Source organism: Triplophysa rosa, linkage group LG18 (assembly GCF_024868665.1).
Source record: "Triplophysa rosa linkage group LG18, Trosa_1v2, whole genome shotgun sequence".
Lineage (NCBI taxonomy): Eukaryota > Metazoa > Chordata > Actinopteri > Cypriniformes > Nemacheilidae > Triplophysa > Triplophysa rosa.
In genome coordinates this window covers 14,845,678-14,868,352 of record NC_079907.1, presented here as the reverse complement: position 1 = coordinate 14,868,352, position 22,675 = coordinate 14,845,678, and the positions used below count along the sequence as shown (strand labels likewise).

General features: G+C 40.6%; 1 protein-coding gene across 1 annotated transcript in view; it reads left to right on the top strand.

The window, feature by feature from the left end:
• Positions 1 to 22,104, top strand: part of lrp2b (low density lipoprotein receptor-related protein 2b) — a 43,668-nt gene extending 21,564 nt beyond the window's left edge. The window contains exons 44-79 of the mRNA XM_057359249.1: positions 4 to 246; positions 467 to 592; positions 731 to 850; positions 2,042 to 2,173; positions 2,293 to 2,494; positions 6,776 to 7,071; positions 7,437 to 7,953; positions 8,377 to 8,529; positions 8,617 to 8,787; positions 9,079 to 9,302; positions 9,405 to 9,582; positions 9,688 to 9,884; positions 10,142 to 10,387; positions 10,591 to 10,719; positions 11,498 to 11,617; positions 11,719 to 11,835; positions 11,917 to 12,033; positions 12,107 to 12,244; positions 12,649 to 12,771; positions 12,884 to 13,012; positions 13,141 to 13,272; positions 13,915 to 14,040; positions 14,644 to 14,787; positions 14,940 to 15,105; positions 15,192 to 15,320; positions 15,407 to 15,627; positions 15,803 to 15,985; positions 16,707 to 16,826; positions 17,009 to 17,096; positions 17,221 to 17,285; positions 17,557 to 17,704; positions 18,138 to 18,189; positions 18,422 to 18,559; positions 18,872 to 18,985; positions 19,708 to 19,773; positions 21,746 to 22,104. Coding sequence (XP_057215232.1) covers positions 4 to 246; positions 467 to 592; positions 731 to 850; positions 2,042 to 2,173; positions 2,293 to 2,494; positions 6,776 to 7,071; positions 7,437 to 7,953; positions 8,377 to 8,529; positions 8,617 to 8,787; positions 9,079 to 9,302; positions 9,405 to 9,582; positions 9,688 to 9,884; positions 10,142 to 10,387; positions 10,591 to 10,719; positions 11,498 to 11,617; positions 11,719 to 11,835; positions 11,917 to 12,033; positions 12,107 to 12,244; positions 12,649 to 12,771; positions 12,884 to 13,012; positions 13,141 to 13,272; positions 13,915 to 14,040; positions 14,644 to 14,787; positions 14,940 to 15,105; positions 15,192 to 15,320; positions 15,407 to 15,627; positions 15,803 to 15,985; positions 16,707 to 16,826; positions 17,009 to 17,096; positions 17,221 to 17,285; positions 17,557 to 17,704; positions 18,138 to 18,189; positions 18,422 to 18,559; positions 18,872 to 18,985; positions 19,708 to 19,773; positions 21,746 to 21,787 — 5,612 coding nt within the window. The 3' untranslated portion in view covers positions 21,788 to 22,104. The remainder of the gene's footprint in view (positions 1 to 3; positions 247 to 466; positions 593 to 730; positions 851 to 2,041; positions 2,174 to 2,292; positions 2,495 to 6,775; positions 7,072 to 7,436; positions 7,954 to 8,376; positions 8,530 to 8,616; positions 8,788 to 9,078; positions 9,303 to 9,404; positions 9,583 to 9,687; positions 9,885 to 10,141; positions 10,388 to 10,590; positions 10,720 to 11,497; positions 11,618 to 11,718; positions 11,836 to 11,916; positions 12,034 to 12,106; positions 12,245 to 12,648; positions 12,772 to 12,883; positions 13,013 to 13,140; positions 13,273 to 13,914; positions 14,041 to 14,643; positions 14,788 to 14,939; positions 15,106 to 15,191; positions 15,321 to 15,406; positions 15,628 to 15,802; positions 15,986 to 16,706; positions 16,827 to 17,008; positions 17,097 to 17,220; positions 17,286 to 17,556; positions 17,705 to 18,137; positions 18,190 to 18,421; positions 18,560 to 18,871; positions 18,986 to 19,707; positions 19,774 to 21,745) is intronic.
• The last annotated feature ends 571 nt before the right edge of the window (positions 22,105 to 22,675 follow it).

The window sequence follows — 22,675 nt, the reverse complement described above, 5'->3', positions numbered from 1 at the left end:
TAGCTTTCCATACTTGCTCACCCACTGATTTCACCTGTGATAATGGTGGCTGTGTGCCTCTGCACTATGTGTGTGACTACACAAATGACTGTGGAGATAACAGCGACGAGGTCGGCTGTCCCTTCCCCACCTGTAACCCCATCACAGAGTTTACCTGTGCTAATGGACGCTGCATCAATGCTGCGTTTGTGTGTGACGGATTCAATGACTGCAGAGACAACGGCACCACTGATGAGATTAACTGCCGTGAGTGACAACAACATCTACATCAATGATCTGTAAAAGATTATCTTAAAGGAATTGTAAAACCCAATATTTTGTTATCATTTATTCACCCTCATGATTGTTCCAAATCCATATGACTTGCTTACTTATGTGAACTAAAGATGTTTTGGGTTAAAGAATTGGGCACAGATCTCATTCTCAGCAGCCTACTTAAATTTAAAACAATCCTCTTTATTTTTAGCGGACAGAACCTGCGCGCCTGGTTTGATAAAATGTGACAACACCAACATCTGCATCCATCCAGCCAACTTGTGTGATGGCTATAACAACTGTGGGGATAACAGCGATGAAAATCCACTTTTCTGTGGTGAGTCTCACAGGAGTCAAATGTTGCCTGCAGATATGCTTCAATAATGTGTAGTAATAGTGATGCTTGATACGGTGAAATGCGTGAAATGTGGAATTACATGATGAGATGATATTCTGTTCTGTTTATGCTCAACAGCTGGTCGGACTTGCTCTCCAGATGAATTCGGCTGTGATGATGGCAAATGCATTCCTCAGTCATGGGTGTGTGATCGCATCCCAGATTGTATGGATGATAGAGATGAGCCCCCCACATGTGGTAGGTATCAAACCCCTTTAAGGCCGTGTTCACACCTGACTTCTTTTTTGACAAGAAAAAGTTGACAATGGCGCTTTTTTAGTTTAAAAAAAGGCTTGCAGAATTGTGGTTACAAATAGCAGCCGGCAATGTTCAAAGACAGCATTTGTGCCCGAAGGTAGCTTGGAGAGACAGGCTTCATAGGAAAGTGAAAATTATACTTACATTTATACAAAACTGTCAGGATATGGCAGAAGAACCCAAGCGCAGGCAGGCAGTGAAGGGTTAACAGATACTTTTATTTTACAAAACACAACCAAAAACACCCACAATGGGGGAAACGAAACTGATATACATATATAAAACAAGAGACTTCCCACGAGGGGGCAAAATGAAAACAAGACAAATAAACTACACACAAAGACACGACCAAACTTCTTAAATCATACGAGGCACAGAACACGAACACGAACAGGAACAGGAACAGGAACAGGAACAGGAACAGGAACAGGAACAGGAACAGGAACAGGAACACGGGCAAGAGCACGACCACGATACAGCAACACACGATACAGGAACACACAGTACAGGAACACACAGTACAGGCACCAAACACATACAATGCACGAGCACAAGACAAAGAAACAAGAGGGTATTTATAGGAAACACAAACGAGGGATAACGACATGGGGCAGGTGTGAGACATTAAACACTCAGGGAAAGATTACGAGGAAACGAGAGGAATGGGACCAATGACAAGACACTGGAGAGAACGTATATTATTGTCAAACGGACAACAATATGTTTCTCTCCACACATAACCTAAGGACTCTGCCCCGATCCCACCACACGACTAGAATTTCATAAACAAGATGGTGGGACCGTGACACAAAACTATGCTCCAACAGGCGTTTCGGCCCCCATTTTATTTTTTTGAGCTTGAGCCTTCTCGACCAATCACGTTCCTCGCATGTTGTTATGGAAAGGACAGGTCTTTGTCATTGGTTAGCTGTTAAAAGGGTGCTTTACGTGGCGCATTTTTTTCAGAAAATAACTTTTTTCAACCTCAAAAGACACTCCGACCTGCAGAAAAAAATGCTGCCTGTTTTCTGAATCTGATATTCAGAAAACATTTATTTCTCTATTTATTTATCGCTTAAGATTATGGGACAGGTGTACCAGGTGTAAAGGAAACTTTTATTTTTTTTACAGACTATCAGGCTTCAACTTGTAGCCCACAGCAGTTCAGCTGTGCAAATGGACACTGCATACAAACATCTTTAATATGTGACGGCAACAATGACTGTGGTGACAACAGTGATGAGGCCCAAGAACTACAATGCGGTAAGAGCTGACATTAATTTCCAATGTATGAACTATACAATACCACAATACCTTTTCCTTAATTAAATGAATGTATTTTGGTATAATTTGCTAGTGTACTATAATTTTGTATATTTTAGGATCGAGGACTTGCCGCCCCGGTGAGTTCACGTGTCCCATTTGGTATCCGGGTTCTCCACGTTGTGTCCCGCTGAGCTTTGTGTGTGATGGAGAGAAGGACTGCGCAGACGCTGCAGATGAGCTACAGAACTGCCCAAATCGCACCTGCCACATGAACGAGTTTGCCTGTGCCAATGGTCGCTGCATTCTGATACCCTTTCAGTACGTCCCTCTTACTCCAACCATACACAATAATGACACATTTGTGTTTTCTCAGTGTTCAGGTCAGGTCAACTTTATTTGTACCCGGAGGTAGACTTGTTTTGCATTGTGAGTTCACATATAAAGACATCACAAACATGAAACATAAAGAATACAAATTTAAGGATCGCTAAAGCCCGCATGGATTAGCAACATCATACAACAATATAAAAATAAATACATACATGCATTCAATACAAAGACCCATAATTAACTAAACCTGTCCTTATTCAACTGAGTAATGGCTGCCGACACAAAGCTGTTTTTTATACTGCTTTGTTCTACAGTATGGGACTGCAAATCTACATCCAGATGGTAAAAGTTGGAATTCATCGTTTAGGGGATGAGAGTCATCATTTAAAATTGAATTAGTCACACGCTGTAACTGTCTAATATACAGTACAGAGATGCTAAACTTAACTGTGGCTCCCCAATCAATTTACTAGAGTATGTAACAAATTGGCTCAGTGAGTTTCTATTTTTAACAGACAGGTTTCTGTCGTGATTCTGCCTCGTCGTGTCATGTCTTTCTTGATCTTGTGGTAGAATCACGGCAGGATCCCTTGTTATGTGTGTAGAGAGTCATTTTGACCCTGTCGGCCTTCGATACTCTCTCCGGTCCTTGTCTGTGTTCCCACCCTTTTGTAACTCTCGTTATTGGTTGTTTATTAGTTCATGCCCCACACCTGTTCCCCTTTGATTTGTCCCTCTATTTAATGCCCCTGTGTTCTCTGTCTGGTGTCGGATCATTGTACTGTTATGTTGCACTGTGTCGTGTGGGTGAGTTCTGGTCATGTTAGTTAGTTAGTCTAGTTTATTGTGTCCCTATGTGATGTGTTATTAGTTTAGTCTTGTCAGTTTAGTTAGTCTTGTTCTTGTTCCTCTGTTTTGTTGTTTACCCCCACGTGGGTCTTTGTTTTGTATTTTGTCTTTGTTATTAAATGTCATGTTAACCCCTTAACCGCTGTCTGCATTTGGGTCCACTCTCCTTGTCTCCGTGTCTCACCCTGAGAATCATGACAGAATGAACTCACCCACACGACACAGTGCAACATAACAGTACAATGATCCGACACCAGACAGAGAACACAGGGGCATTAAATAGAGGGACAAATCAAAGGGGAACAGGTGTGGGGCATGAACTAATAAACAACCAATAACGAGAGATACAAAAGGGTGGGAACACAGACAAGGACCGGAGAGAGTATCGAAGGCTGACAGTGTCAAAATGACTCTCTCCACACATAACAAGGGATCCTGCCGTGATTCTACCACAAGATCAAGAAAGACATGACACGACGAGGCAGAATCACGACAGAACCCCCGCCTTAAGGAGCGATATCCTGAGCTCCAAAAGGCACAAACAAGACAAGACAATGACAAAAACCATAATACAAGACATGACAAAAACATGATACATAAAAAACCAAACACTGACATGGTGCCGGCTGGAATGCCGGCTGGACAGTACATGGCGCCGGCTGGATGGCAGCTGGACAGTACATGGGCCGACTAGGTACATGGTGCCGGCTGGATGGCCGGCTGGACAGTACATGGCGCGGCTGGATGGCCGCTGGACAGTACATGGCGCGGCTGGAGGCCGGCTGGACAGTACATGGCCCGGCTGGAGGCCGGCTGGACAGTACATGGCGCCGGCTGGAGGCCGGCTGGACAACACATGCGCCGGCTGGAAGGCCGGCTGGACAGTACATGGCGCCGGCTGGAGGCCGGCTGGACAGTACATGGCGCCGGCTGGAGGCCGGCTGGACAGACATGGCGCCGGCTGGAGGCGGCTGGACAGGACATGGCGCCGGCTGGGACTGGACAGGGCCGGCTGGATGGCCGGCTGGACAACATGGGCCGGCTGGATGGCCGGCTGGACAGGACATGGCGCCGGCTGGATGGCCGGCTGGACAACAGTGGCGCCGGCTGGATGGCCGGCTGGACAGGACATGGGCCGGCTGGATGGCCGCTGGGAGCCGGCTATCACCGGCTGGGCAGGCCTGGATGTCGACATGACAGGACAGGAATGTCGGCGGCTGGGCAGCGCTCTCTGGCAGCTGGGCAGCATCTCCGAGGCTGGGCAGCGCTCTCTGGCAGCTGGGCAGCAAACAAGGACAAAAACACACAAACAGTCGACTCGACAGGCCTGGGCACCAGCTGGGAGGCCGGCAGGGATCTGCGGCGGGAACAGGACACCGGCGGCCTCAACCCTGGAGGGGAATCCGACGACCTCAACCCTGGAAGGGAGCCCGGCGGTCTCGATCCTGGACGGGGTCCCGGCAGTCTCGACCCCGAAGGGAGTCCGGCGGTCCCGACTCTGGACTGGAGCCCGGCGGCCTCTACCCTCCAAGGGAGTCCGGCGGATTCAACCCTGGAAGGGAGTCCGGGGCATCGACCCCTCCCGCTGAGATCCCTCTGTCTGCTGGGTCCAAAGGGCTGTCATTCTGTCATGATTCTCAGGGTGAGACACGTGACAAGGAGAGTGGACCCAAAGCAGACAGCGGTTAAGGGGTTAACATGACATTTAATAACAAAGACAAAATACAAAACAAAGACCCACGTGGGGGTAAACAACAAAACAGAGAACAAGAACAAGACTAACTAAACTGACAAGACTAAACTAATAACACATCACATAGGGACACAATAAACTAGACTAACTAACTAACTGACCAGAACTCACCCACACGACACAGTGCAACATAACAGTACAATGATCCGACACCAGACAGAGAACACAGGGGCATTAAATAGAGGGACAAATCAAAGGGGAACAGGTGTGGGGCATGAACTAATAAACAACCAATAACGAGAGATACAAAAGGGTGGGAACACAGACAAGGACCGGAGAGAGTATCGAAGGCTGACAGGGTCAAAATGACTCTCTCCACACATAACAAGGGATCCTGCCGTGATTCTACCACAAGATCAAGAAAGACATGACACGACGAGGCAGAATCACGACAGGTTTCCAAACCAAGATACCAGAGAGAAGTGATTCAATAAAAGCACGATAGAATAAGATCATAATGGTTTTGTCAAAAATGAGCAAGTTTCCTTAAACAGTAAAGATGCTGATGCCCCCTTTTACACAGTGCTTCACAATTTGCTTCAAAGGTCAATTTTGAGTCAATGATACTTCCAAGGTATTTATAGGCTTGCACAGATTCTATTCTCTGACCCTTAATAAATGTATCTTCATGTGGTTGGGCTTTTTTGCTAAAGTCAAGTATCATATCTTTTGTCTTAGATGAGTAAAAGATAAGGCTCTTCACACCACTTTATGAAGTAATTTAAAATCGCACCATAGCTAGTCTCATTGCTATTAAGCGTACTAACAATAACAGTGTTGTCTGCATATTTTAAAATGGTCCTGTTTTCCCACTTACTCTGACACATATTTGTGTAAAGAATGAATAATAGTGGGGAAAGCACACATCCTTGTCGGGAGCCAGTAGAGGAACAAACGCGATCAGACAAGATTCCGTTAACCCTTACTCTTTGAGTTCTATTAGTTAAAAAATCCAAAATCCAGCCCACCAAATTATTACTTAATGTAAATTGTTCTAACAGTCTGGTAATAAGAACATGGGGCTGGATTGTATTAAAAGCGGACGAGAAATCGACAAATAAAAGTCGGGCATGGGACCCATTCCTTTCCAAATGTTTAGTAATTAAATTCAACAATGTTACTGTGGCATCCTCTACTCCTCTGTATCACCTATAAGCGAACTGCATAGGGTCAAGTATGTGTTCAGTTTTCCTCAAGATTTCTGCTCTTACCAACTTCTCAAAGGTTTTCATTAAAATTGATGTGAGGGTTACTGGTTTAAAATCATTTAAGGTACTAATACTACTAGACTTGGGAACCGGGACTACCACCGCATCTTTCCAAACCTTAGGTATATGTTGTACCTGTAAGGACATATTAAAAATATAAGATGGGACTTAGTTCCTTCACACAGGATTTAAGCAAACGCCCACAGACTTTATCAGGCCCGCAGCTCTTATTTACCCGTATTAAAAAGAAGGTCTGTTCCACATCATCTAAATATATCTCAAAGTGCTGATTATCCCTAATTCGAGGATCATTTTTCGTTCCTTTGGCCCCTTTTTATGCATATACAGTAAGGGAGTCCGATAAAACCCCAGACAGCTCTCCTCTATTTAAACACTGATTTCATCTATACAACAGACAACCAACCAGAACAACTGTGCATCTAAAACTTCTCTCATCAGCTGTGACCGTGTGAATGACTGCGGAGACGGCAGCGATGAGATCGGCTGCGTTTACGACACCTGCTCCAGTCATGAGTTCACCTGCCAGAATGGAGTGTGTATCCCATCTACATTTGTATGCGACGGAGACGCAGACTGTCGGGACGGCTCTGATGAGCTAGAAGGACTGTGCAGGAGCCCCGAACCCACCTGCGCACCCGGACAATTCCTGTGCCAATCTGGGGAATGCATTGAAAATTCCAAGGTCTGCGACCAGCAGAGGGATTGTTCGGACAACAGTGATGAGAAGGGCTGTGGTAAGATATGACTTTACGTTTGCAAAATGACTTTATATGTAGCAAAGCACAGTACAGGCAGTAATGACCTGGATTTATAATATAGCCTTATTTTTATACACAGCAACACAAATATAAGCAACAGAAATAAATGTCACAAGTTCCATAAGTATAAATAAGTCTATATAAAAAATGCTTTTCAAAGAGCTTAAAGGAAAAGTTCACCCAAAAATGAAAATTCTGTCATCATTTACTCACCCTGTTGTCATTTCAAACCTGCATGACTTTATTTCTTCAGCAGAACACAAAAAAAGATATTCTGAAGAATGTTGGTAACCGAACAACGGTGGTATCTATTGACTTGCATTGGTTTTCTGTCCATACAGGAATAAATGAGTGCAACAATCCAGCCCTGCACCAGTGTGCTCACAGCTGCACAGACACTCCGACGGGTTACTACTGTTCCTGCAGAGATGGCTACAGACTCATGCCAGATGGCAAGGCCTGCGAAGACATCGACGAATGCAAAGAGATGCCGCAAGTGTGCAGTCAGGTGTGCGAGAACGCAGTGGGCTCTTTCTACTGCAAGTGCACCCCGGGATACCTGCGTGAGCCCGACGGTCGCACCTGCAGGCAGAACAGCGGGATCTCCCCATACCTCCTATATAGCAACCGCTACTACATCCGTAACCTGACTGCAGATGGATCTTCATTGTCAGTGGTGCTGCAGGGTCTGTCTAACGCCGTAGCTCTCGATTTTGATACCTATGAGAAGTGTTTATACTGGCTGGATGTCGGCATGATGCACATCGAGAGGATGAATTTAGATGGAACAGGAAGGGAGGTCATCATAAAACACGACCTGACTAGAGCAGAGGGTCTGGCTGTGGACTGGGTGGGCCGGTAAGTTCATCGGGATCATGAAATCATCCATTTCACGGGCGATTAGGCTTCTTGAATGCTCAAAGCTCTATTGATTTTGTTTTGTCCGAGCAGAGGCTCCCAACGTTGATGCTTTGGGTCATGACCCCTGTGAGCTGTATTTTACTTCTGGCATAACGTTTTATTGACAAGAATTATAGCTGATGCTTAGAACTACACATTAAATATGATTTTTACAAAATGTTGGCAATAGATGCGAAGCTGCGAAGCCAAAAATAAACTAAAAGCATCACTAACAAAACTGTCTGCTTGCACATATTTGTGTAAAGTTTACATTTAGTATAATTACTTAGATGATTACATTAAAAAATAGTTATATTTTTTATGAAATACAGTATTACACATTACAGGTTAAGTTATGGATTCATGTTTCATCTCCTGCAGGAAGCTATACTGGGCGGATGGAAATATTGGTGCCATTCACGTCTCTGAACTTGACGGGCGTTACCGGAAGAAGCTCCTTAAAGATTGTGTTGATGCCAACTCTACATACTGTTTTGCCAATCCTCGGGCTGTTGCTGTTAACCCTAAATACGGGTATGCAATGTAACAGGTGTTTGTTGGGTTGTACATGTAGTATTTTACACACGCAATTCCTAAATGTTCTCTTTTTTTCCGGGTCAGATGGCTGTATTGGACAGACTGGGGTCGGACACCTTTCATTGGCAGGGCCGGCATGGATGGAACTAGTGCATCAGCCATCATCACTGCAAAACTAGTGTGGCCAAATGCCCTGACTATTGACTACACCACCAACAAGATCTTCTTTGCTGATGCTCACCTTAATTTCCTCGAGTAAGACCCCGGGTTATAAATGTTTAGGTTTTATTTCTATTTTTTTATTTAGTTTTAATTAGTTTTTTACTTAAACTGTATATTTAATAAACTTTTTAGTGTTTTGTAGCAACACTGGTAATATCAAATACTGCTATCACCCTTTTCCTACAAAAATATTTACAAAATCAGATCTGTCGACATCATTCAGAACTCAATATGAAGCAAAATACTTTTTTCAGCAAATGCTTATTTTCTGAAAGATAAAATTCCACTACTGTCATTCAGATGATTGTTCTCTGCTTCTAATAGTTACGCCGATATGGATGGACAAAACCGACACAGGGCCATTCCTGGCTCCCTGCCTCATGTTTTCGCTTTGACCCTGTTTGAAGATTCAGTGTTCTGGACCGATTGGAACACTCATACTGTAGAAACGGCCCACAAGTACACTGGCGCTGACCGCGTTATCATGGGCAACAACACACACCGCCCTAATGACATCCACATCTACCATCCCTACAGACAGCCGCGCAGTAAGATGATGTATCATCATATGATTACAGTTTCCTGTTTGCATGGTGCTAGCAATGCGTCATCGATTTTTAAAGATGATAAAATGTGTATACTCTTCTAAGGTGAGAATCCCTGCAATGGGCATGACCTGACCTGCAGTCACCTATGTCTGATTGGGCCGGGCGGCACAAGTGCCAGATGCGAGTGTCCCGATCATTTTATTGGTTTGGCTATTGGGTTTAGGATCCAGTGTGTGGCCGACTGCTCCAGCACTCAGTTCCGCTGTGGTGACAATGAGAAGTACGCTCTTTTATTATCTTTGAGTGATGATTTTGATGTGGATGGGCTCGTATATAAGAATCTTCCTCTGTCATGTGTCTTCTCACTCTGTCCATTCATCTCCAGGTGTATTCCCATATGGTGGAAGTGTGACGGTCAGTCGGACTGTGGTGATGGCTCTGATGAGCCTCAGACCTGTCCTCCGCGTTACTGCCCGATCGGACGCTTCCAGTGTCAGGATGGGAACTGCACCTACCCGTTCCTCCTGTGCGACGGACACATGGACTGCCATGATGGATCTGATGAAGACGAGGCACTCTGCAGTATGCACCCCTTATATCAGCTGTATCAAATGTGTCATTCTACAAAACGGGTGAAATTTAGGTTTTAAAACAAGATGTGGATTTGTAGCCTCAGATTATGCATCAGTCCTGTTGAGCATCAGATTTTTCTCTTTTTAAAAGAATCTATTATAAAATGTATTAAATTACGTTTATCCACTTATCTCTTAAAAACAAAACAAATTCCCATTAAACTAGATTTTATTCTTTACATCCTACACATCTTGTTTGCAATCCAGGTGACTACCGTTGCTCTGAGAATCAGTTCCAGTGTAAAAACAAGCTCTGTATCCCTATATCCTGGCACTGTGACGGTATACAGGACTGTGCAGACGGCAGCGATGAGGAAGCCGAGAGCTGCGCAGCGAAGACCTGCAAACCCGGACAGTTCCAGTGTAAAAACGGGCGCTGCATTCCACCGAGCTACGTGTGCGATGCTCAGGACGACTGTGGGGATAATTCAGATGAGCCGTACGATGTGTGCAGTGAGTGTCTCCATTCTTCAATCTTTAAAGAGATCACCTAAAATAAACATTTACCCTCATGTATGCACTCTAGAACAAGCACTTTTGTGTTCTTTGGAAGAAAAAGTCATACAGTAAATGAGTGAACAATGTCAGAATTGTTTGGACCATTCCTTTAAGACTATCTCAAAGTTTAGATGTTAGACATTTTTCACCTTTTGTAGTGGGCCCAGACCATAAGTGTGATGCCAATACAGAGTTCTCCTGCAAGACAAACTATCGCTGTATACCTCAGTGGGCTGTGTGTGACGGTACCAATGACTGCATAGACAACAGCGATGAGCAGGGCTGCCGTAAGTCCTATCTAATGCTTATTAAAAAAAAGATTCACATGAGGTGTTGACGCAAACCCCGCTCCTATAAGATGCAATCTTGTTCTCCGGTATTGAATAGTGAGCGTGCAATATGACTTTGTAACTTCTGTTGCACACTTTAAAGTGACATAAAATTGACAGTTCTGTCATCATTTACTCACCCTCTTTTCATTTCAAACCTTTATGACTTTCTTCCGCAGAACACAAAAGAAGATATTTTAAAGAAAGTTGGTAACCGAATAGCACTGGCCCCCATTCACTTCTATAGAGGGTATGCATTAACACCATACCCTCTATTGTATGGACGCAAAACCAAAGCGAAGTGAATGGGGGCCAGTTAACAACATTCTTCAAAATATCTTCTTTTGTGTTCTGTGGAAGAAAGAAAGTCAGTGAGTAAATGATGACAGAATTTTTATTTATGGGTGAACTATCCCTTTAATGTCATTTGCAAATAGGATGCAGTGCTATGGATTACAAATACAATATATATTTTTATCATACCTCCAGAATATGATTGGCAATATTTGACCACACAAAAATACTGTAGTATAGTACTATTTAGTATTTACTATAGTAAAATGCTGTAGCATAGTGCAGTATATTATTCTGTAATACAGTAGTAAATTGATCAATTGTGGTAAATGTATTATTTCGTATACTTACTTATACCTATTTACTATAGTAACTATACTACTATTGTATTAAGTGGGTTGCTGTAGAATGTGAAGTAACCCCCACAATATTCTGCGTGCAGATGAGTTGACCTGTGACCCTCTGGGTGATTTCCGCTGTGATAATCACCGCTGCGTGCCCATTCGCTGGCGTTGTGATGGCAACAATGACTGCGGAGATGGTTCTGATGAGCGAAACTGTGGTGAGTAATACTTTTTAAACATCCAATACCTCTCAATAATGTCCAAATCTCTTCTCATTGTCGAGCAAGACGTACTTAGTGGGGGTGTTCATTGCTCGCAGAACCCAGACCCTGTTCAGAGAGCGAGTATCGCTGTGACAACCAGCAGTGCATTACGGGAGCTTGGGTTTGTGATCATGACAATGACTGCGGGGACAATTCAGATGAGCGGGACTGCGGTGAGTTAACATGAAATCAGATTATTTAACCTGTGAGAACTTGTGACGATGAGAATTCAAATGTATTTCTTGTCATTCTAGATTTGCTCACCTGTCGTCCAGGGACATTCCAGTGTACATCTGGACATTGTATTCCAGAAGCTCTTAGATGTGATGGCCGTCCTGACTGCTTGGACTTCTCTGATGAGTCCACATGCCGTGAGTGTGCTGGGCTGAACCCATATGACTGTTTAAAATCGAAGTTGTTTCTGACTTTCTGTATCCCCAACAGCAACCCGCTATCCTGGAGGACGCTGGTGTCCATCATACCAGTTTCAGTGTGACAACAAAGTGTGCGTGAACCAGCAGTGGGTGTGTGATGGCTTCAACGATTGTGGAGACAGTTCAGATGAACAACTCAACCTATGCTGTAAGACACTATAACAAACTCTTTATGATACAGTATCAGTCATTAGGTCTTAAAGGGATGGGTCACCCCAAAATAAAACTCCTTCATCATTTACTCACTCTCATGTCATTTAAAACTTGTATATGATTCGTCATTCTGTGGAACACAAAATAAGTTCTTTCAAGAAATGTCTCAGTGGTTTCGTGTCCATACATTGGAAGTCAATGGGGGTCAATGTTGTTTGGTTACCAGCGTTCTTCAAAATGTATTTTGGGGGTTCTACAGAAGAGAGGTAGTTATAAAGGTTTGGAATGACATGAGGGTGAGTAAACAAAATGTCATTTTTGGTATTTTGAGCAGTTAAGCAATAGAACTTTAAATGTTATTACTGCATGTATATCAATGCACAGCTGTTTTGTGAACAGGGAACATCACGTGTGAGATGCCGACCAAGTTCCGCTGCGACAATGGCTACTGCATTTACAGTGGTCTCATGTGCAACAAGAAAGACGACTGTGGAGATGGAAGTGATGAAAAAGAGGACCTCTGTAAGAGATTTACCCATAACTTTAAACTACAACTGAAATTGAACTCTTGAATTCATAAACTATACAATTTGACTTAAAGGCATTCAGTTCAGGCAAATGTGTTTATAACCAGGTCAAGAGCCCACCCTTGCTCCCTGCACACCCAATGAGTTTAAATGCACTAATGGCCACTGTGTGCTTCTGCCTTACGTCTGTGACCACAACAACAACTGTGGAGATCTTACTGATGAGCTGGGCTGCAGTAAGTCTAACCAATACATTGTAACCTTTACTTTGGTGATATGGATTTGGTCATTTTTGTACTATGTGTTCATAATGAAACTTGCAGTAATTTAAACTCCCGGGTAGATGATCAGTGATTGTTTTCAGATTTTGGCCATGACCGCAACTGCGATGAGAAGTTATGCCAGCATGAGTGTACAAACCTAAATGGCACAGGATTCATCTGCTCTTGTAGACCAGGATATGCTGTGGATCCGGACAACACCTTCCGCTGCAATGGTACAACACACATCAGGGTGTTAAGTTGGAATTTAAAATGAAACATTTATAGAGCTACAATTTAACAATTTTTACACAATAACGGAGAACATTGTCTGATGGGTGTTCTGTTGTTTGGCACCATTCTTTGTTACTTCTGAAATAATGTCATCTGTTGAAACTTGTACCTCCAAAACCTCAACTTTTCGGGAAATGGATTTTTTAACTTTGAATAGAAGTCGTCAAGCTATTTTTGTCAATGTTCTGTGGTTATATATTTGCAAAACCCACAAACAAACATGAAGGGTGGCCAATAGTAATAATGATTCATGATAAATAAAAATCATGTAATATATAAGGTTAAAAATAATTAAAGGTTAAAAAATGAAATAAGCATACAAATAAAAACAAATATTTCTATGGGTTCGGGGCACGTACAGAACAATTCTATATCTTATTATATTTTCTACATCACCATGAAATACTATTAACAGAAAATTGGCACATTAAGAATGTGAATAACTTTCTTTACAGTACCTTAGACATAAGCTTATACTTTGGCTGTGACCCATGTATGTTGGAATACTAATAAACCTTTATGTCTACTATTCTAATATTGTGACTCTTATTGAGTCTTGTTCCTGTGTCTTTTTCTCTCTTCAGATATAGATGAGTGTATAGAGTATGGCACATGTCCACAGGTCTGCAAGAACACTAAAGGCGGCTATGACTGCGAGTGTGCTCAGGGCTACAGGAAAGTGGGCTCAGGAAATCAGTGCGAGGCTGAAGGTAGGAACATACAATTACTGAGCATACATTTTGCACAGTTCATAAGAAATAATTCACCCACAAATGAAAATTGTGTTATGATTTATTCATCCCTACCAGTTTTTCCAAACCGATATGACTGACGAATGTACTAGCCATAGGAACTGGGACTGTCAAGATCTAAAAAACAAAAATAAAAACAGCACTATAAAAGTCCACACAACTTGTGTGCTCTGTTAAAGGTTTGAAGGTGTACAATCTTTGTGCAAACTCGACAGGGGAGAGCATGATTTTCACTAAAAATCAACGTTGATTTGTTCCCTAAACAAAGCTACAGTACTTTATGGTTTGAGAAACTGCTTTTATCATGCTTTTCCTTTAGTGTTTATTCACTTTGTATATATATACACCTGTATATATAATGAGTATTCCATAAAAAGTTCAATATTTTCACTTTAATATTTCTTCTTTTGAATAAGAAAGTGATGATGATTTGAAACGACATGAATTTCTCCTTTTGATGAAAAATGATAATTAGTCAGTTAAGAGTAAATGAGTGTATTGAGTCAATTGTGACAGAATGTATAAAAGAAAACATATATTTTTTCTGCTCTTATCCTCTAGGTCCTGGACCGCTGCTTCTGTTGCCAGAGAACATCCGCATCCGTCGCTTCAACCTCCAGACAGAGGAGTATCATGACTTTCTGCAGGAAGAGGAACGCATCGTGGCTCTGGACTATGACTGGGACCATAACAACACTGGGCTCAGTGAGTGCTCTCTTATCAACAAATAATAATAAGCTATCATTCATTAGAAAATCACAAATCAGTTACGTTATTATAAATTATGGCATATTTTTGAATCACTTTCAAGTAATGTATCTTTTGTTCTTAATGTGGTATCTGTCTGTATGTGTTAGGTGTGGTGTATTTTACAGTAGAAGGGAAGGGTGCGACACCTGGTGCTATCAAAAGAGCATATCTGCCAGCTGTGGACGATCACAGCAATAACATTGCTGCTGCTGTGAACCTGGACATCAAGTACATTACTAAGCCTTATGGGATTGCAGTTGACTGGGTTGGCAGGTAGAGCATTCTTTTTATGGGTAAACTTCTACTGGACCTTAATGAGTCACTCTAAAATAGAAAAACCTGTCATAATATTTTTGCAGAAATTTATACTGGGCTGATGCCCAGCTCAAACGTCTGGAGGTGGCTATGCTGGATGGACGTTACAGGAAGCATCTAGTTAAAACTGACCTGGGAGAACCAAATTCTGTGGCCGTTAACCCTCGACTGGGGTGAGACGCTCATTTGTTTGTGGTCTGTTTTAGTTGGCCTACATAAACATGTGCTGCAGATTGTAAACTTGTGTGCTGTGGTGCAGAATGCTCTACTGGAGCGACAATGGTGCCACGCCCCGCATCGAGGCCTCCTGGTTGGATGGCCAGCAGAGGAGGGTTCTGGTGGAAAATGCTTTGGGTTGGCCTACAGGTTTAACCATCGACTACACTAACAACGACCGCATCTATTGGTCGGATGCGAAGGAGAGTCGCATCGAGTCCGTGCTGCCAGATGGACAGGGCAGACGCACCGCAGTTTACATAGGTAGGGATTTGATTGGTTTAGCAAAATGGTTAATCCAATCAGAATTTCTAATGGGACTGTTTCAGAATTCCAGATTTATCAGCTTAACTAGCCACAGGATCAAACCAGCAGTTACAATAATGCAGTTAATAATAATTTACAAAAATTCATACTTTGTACCACTTTCCTGTCTCAGATGTGAGAAACCCTTTCAGTGTGGATGTGTTTGAGGACCACGTCTACTGGAGCACACAGGAGAAAGGCGAAGTGTTCAGACAGGACAAATTTGGCAAAGGTGCCAAAACCAAACTTCTGACAGCAGGACCCTGGCTCACCCAGGTCAATGTCTACCAGCGGCAGAAATACAACTCTATAGCCAGTGGGTAACCCCAGTAATCCAAAACCTAAAGACTTCCATACGAATCCAGTCAATATTCAAACTTCACTTTTTACGGATATAGTAAAGATAATATATAAATAATATTTTATACATATGTATGTATGTGTATATATATATATACACACGCACACATATATAGACACACACACACACACACAGATATATAGATATACTGTATGTATATATACACCCCCCCAACACACACACTGACATACATACATATATGGGTCAAAGACGAAAAAGGGTTTAAACATAAAAACAATAAGTGTAATACTGCTTGAAATTGTTGTTGTCCAAGAAAAAAAAAGAAAATTTAAACTGTTTTTGATTGCATTTTTGTTTTCGTTTTTCTGAGCAAAAAATAAATATCATACATTTTTCCTTGATTTCCAGAAGACGCCCACTAAAATTGTACATTTTTCTTTTTGCCACTATCCTGGGTTTTGCCCATTTGTCAATAAGATTTTTTTACTTATTTAAAGCACAATAAAATGTAATATGCTCCCTTATTCTTTTGTATATTTAATATGTACAAGTCAAAATAAGCACGTTGTTTGAGTTTGTACATAACTATTGTGTTACACTGAATGATAATGTAACATTATTTCAACCAAATTTTGACATTGTATTCTCAAAATACAAATGTGTGTGTGTGCATGCGTACATGTTACAAGGGTAGTAACTGTTTCTCCCTCCACAGTGAAGAACCCTTGTAAGGGCACATGCAGTCACCTGTGTCTGCTGAGGCCGGGAGGCTACACCTGTGCCTGCCCAGAAGGCACCAACTTATATCCCGGTAGCAGCACAGAATGTGACGCAGGTGCCTTTAATATCTGTTTTTATAACACATCTTTATGATATGACCATGAGTAATTTTAGCTAGTGAAACATTACTGACGTCAGCCTCCTGGTTTCAGTAATAATAATCCAGGGCAGTTTGATTCCATGCATTGACAAGTTGCCCTCATTTGACTGTTTATTCATACCTTTTTTTTTGTTTAGGGGTTGAGCCTGAACCCACCATGCCCCCTCCGTGCCGATGTGTGAATGGTGGAACATGTTATTTTGATGACAATAAGGCGCTCTGCATGTAAGCTTGTGATTATATATTGTTATGTGTTAGTATCACATGTGTACAAAGGTTACAAGGATGAGTGGACGGATGGATGAATTTATGGATATGGTAATGTTTACTTTTAATTCCCACCCCACAGCTGCCCCCCTGACTGGAATGGAGATTTCTGTGAAACCAGTGTTTATGGTGTGGTGTCAACCTCAGGTATAATAATGCCAACAGCCAATCACCTGCAATATACCTGAACATTGTAGTTACTGTGTAACTTCTGCGTGAGTTTTAAGGTTTCTTTGTATGTAAGGCCAAACAAACATTAGCATGTGGTTTTACTGTAGCTCACCTAGTAGTACATGGCACTTGCAAAAGCAATGTCATTGGTTTTGTTTCCTAGGAAATGCACATACTGATTAAACTATAGGTGGCTTTGGATCAAAAGCATTAATGTAAATGTCTGTCATTCTTTTTTTATCCACAGTGGCTATTGCTCTTGGAGTGACAGCGGCTGTGGCTCTTTTCCTTGGATGTTTGATATATTCTGCCCAAAAGAAATCAAAAATAATAAATGTTCTTCATAACATCAACCTACCTGTCGGAATGCCAAACTTCAGTAGACCTAGTTTCTGGTGAGATTGAAGAAAATTTCTGCATTAAAATGTCATTTTACTTAACCCTGGTGCGGTGTTTGGGAAGGTGGGACCCTTTTTTTTCAAATGATATATTTTTTATTTTATTCCTTTTTTAACCTCACACATTTATATTCATTCCATTTTTTTCTATTCAATCTTTAGTCCATTTTTTTACCAAAAATTATTGGCATCAAAAATAAAATAATAACATAACATTTTAAAATATAATGTTGATTGTAATTGGGAAAAGTAAATGTCTGAAAAGTATTTTTACACCATTTATATTAACGTAAAAACTGAATAATGCTGTGGATCCACTAGACTTGCAAACATTGGCTAAGTAAGAAATCCCTAAACACCATAATAATAATAATAATAATAATGCAGTGTAGAGCACATTAAACCTGTTGCTGTTGTTTAATATAATTAGGGCTGAATTCTCCAACTCACCTGAATCCGGACAACATCACATCGCCAAAGAGGTTTGTATTTACCATGTTGTTCATATGTTATAACCATATTATGTGACAGCATAAATAAATGTGAAAATGCAATATTATTATGCATTGCAGTAAAATGTATAAGTATGCAATATACATGCATATTACTGCAATGGATTTTATTTTGACACATCAGAATGTGTCATGCCTATTCGAAGGTCTGGGTTTCTTTCTTCAAGAATAAGTCCAGCTTTTGTTCTGTGGTCAACTGCAGGAGTCCAGCACATCGATAGAAGTAGAGGGAGCAGGAAAGAGTTTTGAGAATCCAGCATACAGCACTGAGGAGGGAACACAAGACTCTCCTGCTGCTCCAACAGCTGTTGCAACTACTGTCGTCAACAAACCTGCCAATGTATGTCTGTTACTGCCCTCTGGTGGAAAAAACGTGTAATGCCTTTTCATCTGTATTTACAGAAATAGTATACACAACCACAGTTTTTTAATTGTCATCCTGTGTTATTTTAAACTCAAAAGAAGAATGTGCTGCTCTTTTTAATATAACACTAGTGAACAAGCGACCAGAGGCTGTTAAAGCTATAGGATAGTGTTGTGTAAGCAAGAGTGGGGTTAGTGTTGTACGTATGGATACATTTTGGGGAAATTATTTGTGTAAAATATATTTTTTTAATTGTCATTTCTCAAAAAGTGTTTTTTAATATTTCAGGAGAGTGTTGAAAACCCAGTCTATGTTGCTGAGATGAGCTCTGTGACCCAGCCAAACGGTTCTGTAACCTCTGTCAAAGCAGACGTCACCCCAGTCAACACTGAGCCTGACAAGGTTAGCCATGGTCACACTCAGCCAATGACACATCACTTCTTTTCCCGAAAATGATTTCACTTGCTGTATGAAGACCTTTCAATCCAGCCTGTCAGTCAGATAGAAAGCACATGGAATACTGGTAACCATAATCTTTTATTCACACTCACGTCATTTAAAACCTGTACAGTATGTGACTCTTTCTTCTGTGGAAGACAAAATAAGATTGTTTGAGAAATGTTTCTATGGATTTATGTCCAAACAATGGAAGTCAGTGGGGGTCAATGTGTTTGGTTTTCAGCGTTCTTTAAAAATGATCTTCTCTTGAATTCTGCAGAGGAAAGTCATACACGTTTGGAATAACATGAGGGGGAATAAATAATGAAAAAAATCTTACTTTGGTGAACTATCCCAAGTTAAATTCTTACTGTTGGGTCGTGGGTTAAAAACAAAATCCTTATTAGGATCTCTAAAGAATGTCAGTTCAGTGCTGCCTTACAAATGCTATAATAAAAGAACACCCTAAACACACCCACACACCAGTAGTTATTGCTCACTGCTAAAAATGTGACAGAAAAAGTGATGTACAGTACAATATGTGGGAGAGGAAGACACAGAGGAGTTAGAGAGACATCAGTAAATAACAACACAAGCTTACACAGTAGCACAGAGATGTGTTGTGTCAATCAGTTCTGATCTGATCATTAAACTTATTATGACGCTCTCCTTACTCTTTTACACAGGTTGATAGTTCACAGATACAGTTTGACGTGGATACAGATGATACATTTATCAACCCCTTGTACATGGTGAGATCATTTTTGTTTGAATGTGGTCAAACCAGTGTCACTTCCATTTTTATAATATATTATATAATATGAATATATATATATATCGCTGCTGTCCTTCTAAAACCTTGTTTCTCTGTATTTAGATTTTTTAATATTTAGATTTTTTTGTATATTTCTTGCCATAAATCATTTTTATTAGTTGCCTTTTATGCTTGTCACTGGGTTTTGCAAATATCCAACCAATAACACAGTGTAACAAATTTTTGTTTCGCAATTCTTTTTATAGTTCTTGTTCAATTCTGTGGTGCTAATTATTGTGGTAATATTTATTTTCATGTAGCGTCGGTGTTTTAGTGTATATTTAGCTCAAGTAAATTTTGAGCTTATATCATTAATTGCTTTATATCAGCATATTGAAAATATTTTCACATATTTCAAAAATTATTTTCCAATTGTCACTGTCAGAAAATTCTAGAAATTTGCCGCATCCAGTGTGGACAAAATGTAAAATTATAATGGGTTCTAATGCGTGCTAACGTCCGGTGTATAGACACTGTGTTATGTTAAACTGTTGTTTTGAGCTCAGTGTTATGCCAGTACCTTGTCATTTCTGCATACTAGTAATAACACTGAAATGTATAAATGTGTGAAAATATTTGTCGTTTTTTTGTGAGGTTATGGTTAAAAATTATTTTTAGTATTCAGCATGTTAAATTTCATAAAGAAACAGTAATAATTAAAGCAAAACACACATTTTTAAAATAATTGTTACATTGTGTAATTTAGACATCTGAAGTTTTGAAGTTTATTATAGGCTATAGCAATATTTACCTCCTGGAACGGATTTCTTAGGAGCATTGTTACAAGTTATTATTTATGAAATCATTTTTAACCTAAAACGTGTTGTTCATTTTTGTCAACATTTTGTCAACATTTTTTATCAAACAAATCCAGTTAACATGCAATCCAATGGTAGCTATAAATGCTATTTCACATTACATTCGACAACACTCGTCTCTCTTTTGTCCCACAATTTAAATGTCTGGAAAGGCCATGATGAACACTATATTTTGGTTTCATTTTGAAAAGTGGGGGAAGCAGGTGTCCTAAAATGTATTTGGCACTTGGCCAGCCATGTTGACATCGTCTCTCTCCTTATGCTGTTAAAAGGCAAGAGATGAATGTTGCAGCACAATGAAAGCTATAACAGCGTACGAAGAAGGAGGGCCTGCTTTTAAAAGCTCATTGAAGGCATGTCAAGGCGTTAGATTAAAGAGAAATGGTAGACAGGGAATAAAGGACAAGAAAGACCTTGAAAGACCTTGAAACCTTGATGAAATTATCGAGTGATTTGAAGAGGTGGAGGCACCTATTCAGTTGCCACACTGGAACAAACTGAGGCATAAAGGAAATTGTTCCTACCCTCAATGGAATACATCAATTGTATGCACAAAAAGGAAATTAAATTTGTTTTGATTGTTGCAATTTGCTGTGGTTATGTTCTCTGAATATGATCCTGTTAGCTATCAGAGTGTTTTCATAACATATCGGTTCACCTATTTTCTGTGGTTCAGATATGTCAGTTGAGACATGAGCTGTCATTTAGAATCAAAATACATTTGCATTAGACTAATGAAAGGTCAGGCCCTCGGTTGCTTAAAATATTACAGTGACACAGATCTAGCTGTGTTTTGCTCCATCGAGGCCTGAGAGTAGATTGATTTTTGAAAATGCAGATTCACTCGTGTGCGGTTCGCACTCATACATCATTCGGTCTGTGTAAGGTGACACGGTGATCTCTTCCCCTTAGCTCAATCTATACTCAATTAATAGCACCTGAAACTTGTTAGATAACAATGCTGTATATGTAGTGATAGATGCAAAAATCTGGTACAGTATACATTTAAGGAAGGAAGTATTTAATTTCCTAAAAGTGTCTTATTGTAAAGAAAGGCAGCTAATACAGATTTCTCGTGTTGCTTCTTTGCAGGATTCATCAGGCACATGCAGTCAGGGAGAGTCTACAATCTGAAGACCATTTGAGATCATTTTACAGGACTGGCTCTCAGTCACTTTGGCAGCTAAGACGTATGGCTGGTAAATTATGGCTGCAGTATATTCTCCATCTAGTCATGATGATTAAAGTCTGAGTTTGCAGGGAGTTACAAGTGTTGGCAAACACTCAAACATTCATCCTGTGATACGTCACATGTATTCTCTTATCTGTAGTTTGGTGTAATTTCTTGTCAAATTGTTATTTAATGTCATGTATATATATATATTTTAAATGTTTATGATAAATTTCAATGCTTCTATATATAATTTTGTTTATATTAATAAAGTATAATTGTAAAGTGGGTGAATTTTATCGGTTCTTCATAAAAATTCTAAAAATGCATAACAATTGCACTCACTATAGTTCAGATTAAAATTTAAAACCCTCATCCTTAATTTGGATATTCAGTTTTTTTCTTGCTTTGTTTCATGAATGTTCTTGTGTAACGGCCTTTGAGATGTGCGCTGTTATACTATGTTGTCGTTTGTGTTGTCCCCTTTTTGTTGTTCCATTTTTATTTTAAAAATCAATAAAACATTTGAAAATATGAACTTAAGACCCTGTTTTCTTTACGCAGATACAGAAGGTGCGTCCAAATCGCGCACTTAAAGTGATAGTTCATCCAAAAATAAAAATACTGTCATCATTTACATCATTACCCTTTTGTTGTTTCAAACCTGTAGGACTTTCTTGCTTCCGCAGAACACAAGAAGATATTTTTGGAAAAATGTTAACTGGACCCCATTCACTTGGTTTTGTCTCTATACAATAGAATTGAATAGGGTCCAGTGCTGTTCGGTTACCAGCTTTCTTCAAAATATCTTCTTTTGTGTTCTGCGGAAGCAAGAAAGTCCTACAGGTTTG